The 10,472-nt window shown below is 32.0% G+C and overlaps 3 protein-coding genes and 1 pseudogene across 3 annotated transcripts; 3 read left to right on the forward strand and 1 right to left on the reverse strand.

The window, feature by feature from the left end:
• Positions 1-6: 6 nt before the first annotated feature.
• Positions 7-1,732, reverse strand: LOC125842353 (RING-H2 finger protein ATL54). Its single transcript, XM_049521635.1, has one exon. The coding sequence runs from the start codon at positions 1,355-1,357 to the stop codon at positions 680-682; it is 678 nt and encodes a 225-aa protein (XP_049377592.1). The 5' UTR covers positions 1,358-1,732; the 3' UTR covers positions 7-679.
• A 338-nt stretch (positions 1,733-2,070) lies between these two features.
• Positions 2,071-3,368, forward strand: LOC125842193 (uncharacterized). The gene is made up of 5 exons (XM_049521435.1): positions 2,071-2,347; positions 2,446-2,514; positions 2,614-2,696; positions 2,859-3,061; positions 3,183-3,368. The coding sequence occupies exons 1-5, from the start codon at positions 2,136-2,138 to the stop codon at positions 3,261-3,263; spliced, it is 648 nt and encodes a 215-aa protein (XP_049377392.1). The 5' UTR covers positions 2,071-2,135; the 3' UTR covers positions 3,264-3,368.
• A 1,443-nt stretch (positions 3,369-4,811) lies between these two features.
• On the forward strand, positions 4,812-6,116 carry LOC125847906 (acetyl-CoA-benzylalcohol acetyltransferase-like). The gene has a single exon (XM_049527635.1). It carries the CDS (start codon positions 4,812-4,814, stop codon positions 6,114-6,116), a length of 1,305 nt encoding a protein of 434 aa, XP_049383592.1.
• Positions 6,117-7,234: 1,118 nt separating this feature from the next.
• Positions 7,235-9,782, forward strand: LOC125853319 (acetyl-CoA-benzylalcohol acetyltransferase-like; annotated as a pseudogene).
• Positions 9,783-10,472: the final 690 nt, after the last annotated feature.

A 10,472-nucleotide genomic window follows, 5' to 3' on the forward strand; every position in this document is an offset into this window, starting at 1 on the left:
TCAGTTCTCTGAGATCCTGACTTTCTCACACGAGTCTTAAGTCCTGTTGTTACTGGGATCACACAACTGAAGATTGTGGATCAAAGATGTTCATGGGATTATCACACACTTCAAGAGGTATTCCTCGATTTATGTTTGAATAAAATTTGATATGTATCTTGTCTATCTCACATGCAAAGTTTATGCATTTTTGCTTCCGCTGTTTAAGCACATCTTCCATCATGTACCTTATTTAACTCTCCTTCAGACTTCAGGAGCATTCACCACATCTTCCTTTGAACTTACACTGATACCCAAAGTACTTAGATCTCCTGACTCGTCTTCATTTCGAATGTCAATCCTTAATTCCGTGGCATTTTCTGAAATTTTCTGCACGAATCTCCTCGTCCAAGTCTTAGCGCTTAATTTTCTGCAATATAGAGATAACTAAAAAAATAAAGTGTACTTTGTCTAGTAACTTAGTTTTTGGATAAGAGTGTCACAGATTTCATTGGTATGTTAAGTGGCAAAGATCCTGAGTTTGAATCGCATAGCTATCCATTATAAAAAACCAAGTATTTAGCTCATGGAAAAGAATTAAGTTTGACTATAAGCTAAGAGCCATGTCATGCTGTAAAGGTAAATAAAAATATGTTTCTCAACAATTTAAGCTGTTAGATGAGCTGGTCACACGTTTTGCTCAATGAAAGCTGCAAGTGGTGGGAATTGTGATGACAATGTCGGCACGGCACATGGGACAATTGATGTGTGATTCGAGCCAAGTGTCAATGCAAGGTATGTGAAAAGCATGGTTACACTTTGGCAAAATCCTAAGAGTTTCATCTTCTTGAAACTCACTCAAGCAAACAGAGCACTCTGTTCCTTCAATTAGCCCTTCACCTTTTTTATACTTGCGGATTGTGATGGCGCTGATGACTGATTGCTGAAGACCCACCGTTTGAATATCACTTAACTCTTCTTCTCCTCCTCCTCCTACTACTTGTTGCTCCGGTTGTGAAGAAGTTCTTGAGTTGCTGAATTTGTGGATGGCGTAGGCACAGAATATGTAGACGGCAATGCCTAAGACTGAAATTAGAAGGATCAAGAAGATGGAAACAGTGTGTTTATTTGGAGAATGCGGAAGAGTAACTTTAGGTGTGAAATTTGGTGGTGATGGTTCGAATTCTGGAAGCAGACAGATACGCGGGCAAGTATTAAAACATCGCAGCGGACAAACTATAGAACGATACACCTCTGGGTTGCAATAATAGCTGCTACAAGTTTTGCTGGTGGAATTATCAAAAGATTCAGAGATCAGCTTTCGATCAAAATGGAAGGACATGGCTACAGTTAATTGTTTAATGACAGAAACGTACATGTAACTGCTGGGGTCTGCCTTATTTCAAATTTTGTTGGCAAGAGGAAATAGAGCATCTTACAGCCTAGTTCATACACGACGATGAATGCCTTTTGGTTTTTTCTTTTTCTCCTATTTTTGTTTTCATGTATGTGTCTCTTCTTATTGGACTTTTGTGAAGTTTTTGTATATTGGACGGCTTATTAAGACTGAATCACAGAAGCTACCATTATTTTTTCCTCTTTTTCCCGCCCAATCTAAGCTGGCTCATGACAAATTGAACATCTATTTTTCCAAGTCAAGCGTCACCATAGATGTATTTTTATATGAAATAATGTACTATCTTTCATTCTAGTATGTACATGCTTCAATAAATTGTTGGTATCTTAATTTATGTTGCTGATTATTGTTATACAAAGTTACTTGTCCTGATTAGTTTTAACTGTTTTCACAAAATTTAGGAGCAATGCATTTGAAATTTTTGCATAAGAATGTACGTGTAGCTTCATCACATTTTTATTTAAGATAAGATAGGCACAATAGCAAGATAAGGAGTTCAATAATGGTTTTAGCTTACAAGGAACAGGTTACTTGTTAGCCAATTTTTAAAGTTACTTTTAGCTTAAAGTCAGCATAAAATAAGCATTTCTTGGCGTGTTAGGATCTTCTTTCTCACATGTTAAGCGCTAACTTCTTAACTGTTGAAATAACAGCAATTCATTCCAACTTACGTATCTGATTTCTACTCTTTAATTCCTCCTACAAAAATCGCGCTTCTATTTTAGTTGGTTAATTAACCATGTCTGCAAATTCTTCATCTTCATACAAAATCCGGAGTCTTGTTACTTTGCTTCACCAGTACTATAGAGTTCGCTTTGATGCTACATCCTCTCAGTTACAGGGTCTCCATGGGATAGTTCCAACAACTAGGATCAGTTATTGTGGTTCAGCAAGTCCAGGATTACGGTTTATCAGTTCAGGAGAGTATCGAATTCCCAATAAGAAGGATCGGTAACTAATTCTTCTCTACTCATTTTTTGTTTTGATAAGCAGAAAATATAACCTTGTATAAAAAAGATTGAATCTTGGTTCTTGATTGCATCTGTAAGGGGAAAAAATGAAGCAAGCAAGGTTCTTCCAGTAGAGCCACCTCCTTCTAAGCCCAATTTATTTGTTTGGTATGCAAATAATTAATAATTAAATTGTCATTTTTATTTTATTTTTCCAATTATTGTGATTGATCATTTGAATTTGATGATCTAGTGTACTATTACCAGGGCAAAATGGCTTTTGGGATCCATACTATCAATAATACTCCCATTTTGGAAGCAAAATTTGGACAACATTCGAAGAATTGAAGGTATGAATTTTTGCTAATTTAAATAAATATTGAATAGTCGTGAATGTTGAGAATAACTTAAGCTTTTAGATGAGATGATCACATATATATCAACACGTCTAACATAACATGAACGTTACAATAACAGACTGAAATGATAAAAAGGAATTGATGTTTATTCAGGAGAGGTAGAGAAGGTGGCGGAAGAGGTGGAAGAAGCAGCGGAGGTAGCAGCCTTGGTGGCGAGTAAAACGGAAAATGTAATGGCAGTGATTGCCGTTAAGCTGCCTGAAAATAGTTTACTCAAAGAAGCAGCTGTAGCAATTGAAAATGCATCAGCTGTGGTTGCTAAAGATGCTCAATTTACTTGTAATTTCATTCACAAGGTTTGCAAACCAAATTGTTTTATATCTAATAACTAATATCCTGTGTCGTAAATATCATCTAATTAATTATTTTCAGCTGGTTTAGTCTCTCTAATATGACAAATATATCATGGGTTAACAGGTTGAAGATGTGGAGCAAGACTTGAAGGACTTGGAGAAAATGGTTGAACCTTTTATTGAAAAAGTGGAAGAATCCAAATGAGGCAATAAAATAGTAGTAGTAAATGTACATATTTTTAATTTATTTATTAGTGCCTCAAATATCATACAAGAAGAGGCCTTATATATTCTTCATTTTTAGACACAATCCAGAACAGTGTTAATATATACATATATGTACTATGGAAAACATTTAATATTCTGAAGAGGTTAAGCCTACTTTCATATCATGATCAACATTTGTATAAGCAATTAAAATAATGATTTTATATTGCAAATTTTTCAAAAAACATGATTTAAAATTTCAAAATTATTTAAAATATAAAATTTAACTCATAAGTTCATATTTTGTAAAAAGACAAAACTCTATTATTTTAAATTTTGCAAAAAAAATAATTGTTCGTACAATATTAAAAGAGTTATCTTTTTTTTAGTCTTTTATATATTTGAAAATATGTAAAAATAAAATAAAATTATATATCACGATAATTAACAACTTAAATATTTAAAAGATACAATGAATTCTATTGACTCTCAAATTAATAATTTTTTGATTTAATTAATCATAAAAAACTTAAAGTACACATTTTCTTAGAACATCATGAAATATATATTTGAAATTTTTTTTACAAGTATTGTTGGACAACTATTTTTAATATAGTGGACAAGTATAGATCAACGGGGAAGTAATTAGCACAATAATTAAAAAGATAAAAATAGAAAATGATGTTCTTAACCTTTGTTGTGTGAATTGTTTCTCAAATTCACTTAATATGAAACGAAGGAATTATTGAATATGTTAATGGGAAATACTTTTTCCGTCCAACAATATTTGTCCACTATACTACTTTGGAAAGTGTAACAATACTTGTTCACTTTATGAAATTAATAGATAATTTTTCACTTAGTTCATAATTTACTCTTATCATTAATTATAGTCATTTCTGTATTACATTTTTAAAGTTATTATATTTATTATATTCAAAGGGTAATATAGTAAAATTAGTAAATTATCCTTTTATTTATAGTTTATTAAAAATGTTAAAGTCAATAGTAGAAAATTACTTGTCCACTTTTAAATTGTTGACACACCTATTAAGAAAATAATTGTTGACATAATGAGTTATCATTTTACTCATATTAATTATGGAGTGGATGAATTAAAAACTTAAGATTTTCAAAAAATTTTGCCTTTTTAAAAATAATTAATTGAGGGTATAATAAATAAAAAAAATTGTTTTTTCTTAATTTGTCAAAATTGATAAATATTAGGGACAACTAAAAAGGTAAAAATGGTGGGAAAGATATATGAGTACTTTGAGGTATTGGGAAAGAACACATACTTACATTAATAAGAGAAATTAAATTTTGGGGTTTTTTGAGGTATTGGGAAAGAACACATAATTGGATAAAACTGACAAAAATTAAACTAGTTACTGGCGTGGCGTGCCGTGTCAACTGACATATTATATATGAATAAATATAGAATAGGCCAGCAGATAGAGATGAATAAATGGTTTATTCAGAAACAACTTCATTACTACTATTATTTAGCTACTTTTGTTGTTTGTCAATTGTCAATCCTAATGTAATGGCCAATTTAGAGATGATAAGGAAAATGTTGAAGCCCTCAACTCCTACCCCCAATCATCTTCGGACCCTCAAACTTTCATTTTTCGATCAGCTCGCTCTTCCTGTATATGTCCCAATACTCTTCTACTACTTGCCCAGCGTTAAAATATCATGTGATAAGCTTCAAAAATCTTTGTCGGAGACGCTAACCAAGTTTTACCCTCTAGCAGGTAGATTTAGTGAAGATGATGATGAACTCTCAATTCACTGCAATGACGAAGGTGTTGAGTATATTGAATCCAAAGTCAATATGGATCTTGCTGAGTTTCTCCGTACTGAACATGCACCCAAGATTGATCTTCTTCCTGAAATGGATCATCTGCCATCAAGTCCATTACTTGGAATCCAAGTTAACTTATTCAATTGTGGAGGACTAGTCATAGGGACACACATTTCACATAAAATAGCTGATGCTTTTACTTTAGCAACATTTGTCAAGGAATGGGCGCACACTAGCCTTACAGGAACACTAAAAGCTGGCTCTCTCCCAAGTTTCGGTCACTTGTCATCGCTCTTTCCCACCAGAGTGCTATCAGGAACGACTCAGTTTCCATCATACATTATTAATACTACTCGCCCTAAGATTGTCACAAGGAGGTTTATCTTTGATGCTTTAGCAATAGCAAACCTCAAAAATTCAATTGAAGATTCAACTGCCATCAGGCCTACTCGAGTGGTCCTCATTATGTCATTAATATGGAAGGTTCTCGTGGGCATTTCCACTGCCAAAAATGGACATTCAAGGGACTCGTCTTTATTATTTCTTATTAATTTGAGGGGAAAATCGAATTTACCATCGTTAGATGATGATGGTTTAGGGAATTGTACAATGTATGGAATTGCTAATATGGAGGCAAGAAAGGATGAGGAGTTGAATGATTTTGTAAAGTTGGTAGGAAATACAATAGGGGACACATGTGTAGCCATTGGTAAGGCGGAAAGCGTTGATGACATTTCCTCTTTAGTTGTTAACAATCAGAGAAAAGTTATAGAGAAATTTGCCCAAGGAGACGAGATTGACGTTTATCCGAGCACTAGTTGGTGCAGATTTTGTTGGTATGAAGCCGACTTTGGTTGGGGAAAGCCATTCTGGGTGAGCCTCGTTGAGTGCGATGCTTTTGAAGGAATTAGTCTGATAGACACAAAAGATGGTGATGGAATAGAAGCATGGGTTTCTTTAAAGGAGAATGACATGGCTCAATTCGAGAGAGACCCCAACATTTTGTCATCCACTTCAAAACTAGCATTCCATTCCTTTGGATAAAATGAAACTATGTAGTGATATTTCTTGCGTTAATTTGTATTGCTTGTCCGTTCCTTTTTTTTTTCATAATAAAAGAATAGTAATTACGTACCTTCTTTTATACTCCAGTCTGTCCGTCTATTCACTTTTACTTGTCACACTTTGATTTGACACACCAATTAAGAAAATAATTATTGATGTAAGTATTTTACCAAATTATCTACTATTAAATGATGTCTTTAAATAAATATTTTATTTTAAGGATAAAACATGAAAAAAAATTATTGCCTTTTCTTGATAGATTAAAAGTGATAAGTAAAAATGAAAATCTATTGTAGGAATAAGTGACAAGTAAAAGTGAACGGAAGGAGTTAAATTGTTTGAAATTAATAAGACGGAACAAAGCCGACCTCCATGTGGAATATATTTGGATAATGCTAGCTTTAGTTAATTTTTGGAAAAATTACAAAAATATACACTTTAAAACTTTAATTAACTTAAAATCAATATATTTATATATAATTACATAAAGAGTTTTTAAATTACATAGATAACAAAATAATTATTAATTTTTATTTAAATGTATTTTTTTCCGATTTTCTCTCTCCTATTCAGTTTTATCTTTTTATGGCTTTTAATTATGTGCCTTTTTATAAAACTCAAATTAAATCGATTCATTTAATCGATTTGGTTTGATTTTTCGGTTTGGATCGGTTTTTATCCAAACCATGAACACCCCTACTAAGGATAATATTAAAAGAAAGGTAATACAATTCTATTTTTGATATAGCTAGGATCAAGGAAAATAAAACAACGAAATTACAAATTTATCTGATTAGTTGGGTAATAAAAAAAACCTAGGTTTCGATTGAAGAGAAATTATTAAGAGATCTCAATTATTAATGCAGGCTACATATTGTTGCGGTATTTTTTGCAAAGTTTGACTTTATTGATTAGGGGTTCGGTTGCCTAGTGAGTTAGAGGGGGCGGGGTAGGTATTGGCATTATATCCCTATAGTTAGAAATAAATAATACATAAAAATCTCCGTGAAATATAGTTAAATTGTATGTTACACATTCAAAATTAGGCTAGAAATACATTAATATATATATATAACTTCATTCATCAATTGTGATATATGGCCAAGTTAGGGATTGAAATTCAAAAGGAAAATGTCGAAGCCCTCAGCTCCTACCCCGAATCATCTTCGGACCCTCAACGTTCGATCAGCTTGCTCATCGTGTATATGTGTCAATACTCTTCAACTACTTGCCCATCAATACATGTAATAAGCTTCAACAATCTTTGGCCCACACGCTAACTAAGTTTTATCCTCTGCCTGGAAGATTTAGAGAAAATGATCATCAACTCTCAATGATCAGGGTGTTGAGTATGTTGAAACCAAAGTCAACGCGGATCTTGCTAAATTTCTCCATGAAGGACTCGATAAATAACCTTTGGTGGATCTCCTTCCTAAAATGGATCATCGACCATCAAGTCCATTACTTGGTGTTCAATTGTGGTGGACTAATCATGGGCATACAAATTTCACACATCGTAGCTGATGCTTTCACTTTAGCAACATTTGTCAATGAATGGGTGTACACTCGCCTTACAGGGACCACAAAAGACCGTCTCCAAATTAGTTTCGGTCTCTTGTCATCACTCTTCCCCACAAGAGTGCTATCAATATTCGCCACCACCTCCCAACAGTTTTACAAAGAGGTTTGTCTTTGATGCTTTGGCAATAGCAAACCTCAAAAATACAATCGCAGATTCAACTACCAGCAGTAACTGGCGGCCTACTAGAGTGGTGGTCATTTTTAAAAATACAACTTTTATTTTATTTAGCTTAAATATTTTTGTTCATGTATTCCATGATAAGTTTCATATGTATTTAAAAATATTTTTCTTGTGTAGCTTAAAAATAGAACTTCCCTCTTAAGTTATTAAAGTGAATGAAGATTTATGAGAAATCAAAATATAAATAAACATAAGAATAAGTCAAATAAATTCATGAATAAAAATTATATTTATATAGTGTAATTTTAGAAAAATATGAACAATTATCATAAAAATAAGAAGTAGTGAATATATTAAAAATAATGTAAATATGCATAAATGTGAAAAATGATGTATAAAAAAGATTTAAAGGGTATATTTAGCATTTATCTATTTTATCCCGGGATAACTTATCCCGTGATCACTATACCACCAATAGGAGGGATAACTTATCCCGATACTAATTCTTAATTCCGGGATAAGTCATCTCAAACTTTGCAACCAAACAAGGGAATAAAGAATACTTAAAATTTATCTCGAGATTAACTCTCCTTTTCTCAAAGGATATCCACTTTGAAGAAATAGTTAAATAATTCAATTACTTTAACAAGATCATATTAACTAAAAAACAATTAAAACACATCACTATAATTTTCTTCGATGATGACAATCTAAAATGAAAAAGGAAAAAAAAATAAAATTAACCAACAATTTCATCACTTATATTTATATATATATAATATTACTTATATAGTAGAAGAGTCTAGGATTACTACCATTGTTCCAATAAAAACATTATAAATGTCCAATATTTACTATATAAAATATATAAGTGGGCCCCACCATAATAATAATAATAATAATAATAATAATTATTATTATTATTATTATTATTATTATTATATATGTATTATTATTATTATTATTATTATTATTATTACCATTGTTCCAATTAAATCATTACAAATGTCCAATACTTACTATATAAAATATATAAGTGGGCCCCACCTCTTTCCACTTAAATAATATTTTTCAACCTTATCATGGTAAAAGTTGAATTTATTATCCTTTGGCGGAATGGTCTGGTGGACCCTTATACTTGTATCAGTTTGTATTTTGAACCCTTCTACTTACACTTTTGTCATCTGGACCCTTAAACTCAATAAAATACAATTTAACAAACCCCTATGACCGTTGACCAGGCTTATGTGGCAGTAAGATGTCTGAGTTGGCAAAAATGTGTAACTACACGCCTATTAAGGCGAGTGAGGAGCATTTTTACTTAAAAAATATTTAAAATTATAAAAAAATATATATTTTAAACCATTAATTAAAAAACTCATTCTTCTTCACCCATTACACCTCATTTTCAGCCATATTCATCCCTTGCCCAACCCTTTTTTTCTTTTTTTCCACAATCTATTTTTCGGCTAGATCTAGTGTGTTGGCTTAGGTTGTTGGTTTTGTGAGGTTGGAGAAGGAAAGGAAAATGGTTGTGACGTGTGGTGGAGATGAAGGCAGGTAAAGGAAGGAATATGAGTGGTTTCGCCGGCAACAATGGTGACGGCGGCGATGGTTTGGGCCATGAAACAATGGGAAGGGGAGAAACTATAATGGCGAGTTTCACGGCATAGGTTGGTGTGAAATTGTATTTGTAACCAATTTGGGGTGTAAGGATTACGAAAAGTTTGGCCAGATCTGGTTGTGCGGTAGCCAGATCTGGTTGTGCGGTGTCCAGATCTGGTTTTGCGGTGGTTTAGGTTGTTGTTCCTGTGGAGGTTGGAGGAGGAAAGAAAAATAGTGATGGTGTGCGACGGAGAAGAAGATGGGTGAGGGAGAAATTATATGTGATTTCGCCGGCAAAAATGGCGCCGCCGCCGGCGATGGCTTTCTTTTGGTCGTGAAATAGGGAGAATTAGAAATGCCAATAATAAATTAAAATGTTATTATTTTACATTTTATTAAATAATTTTGGTTAATAATTTTAAAAAATAGTTATGAAATAATTATGATGTGGCATTAATATATCTGATGTGGATATGACATGTCAATTATATAAAGGAGAGTGAGCTACACACATGGTTGGAGGGGCTTAAAAGTCTCATTTTAATTGAGTTTAAGGGTCCAGATGACAAAGGTGTAAGTAGAAGGATTCAGAATACAAATTGATACAAGTATAAGGGTTCACCAGACCATTCCGCCTTATCCTTTTCATTTAATTTTATATGATATTATTTTTTTCTATAAAATCATTATATATGTTTTAATAATTTAAATTTCAAAAACATTATTATTTAACTTTAAAGATTTTATTTTATCAAAATCTTGTACATTGAAATATATAGTTATGAATTTAAAATATTTTTAAAATCATATAAAATTTTCAATAACTTCTCAAATTCCATAATATAACACTTAAATACTACATATTATATATTAATTACTATACTATAAATGACTTAAATACTCCATATTATCTATTACAATAATTAACAATTATTTGACACTTTAAATTCTATCAATGCCATATAAATTAGGATAAAAAACCTAACATATAATATTTAAATATATTTAAAAATAATATAAGTAATACT

This window comes from Solanum stenotomum, chromosome 1 (assembly GCF_019186545.1).
Source record: "Solanum stenotomum isolate F172 chromosome 1, ASM1918654v1, whole genome shotgun sequence".
Classification (NCBI taxonomy): Eukaryota; Viridiplantae; Streptophyta; class Magnoliopsida; order Solanales; family Solanaceae; genus Solanum; species Solanum stenotomum.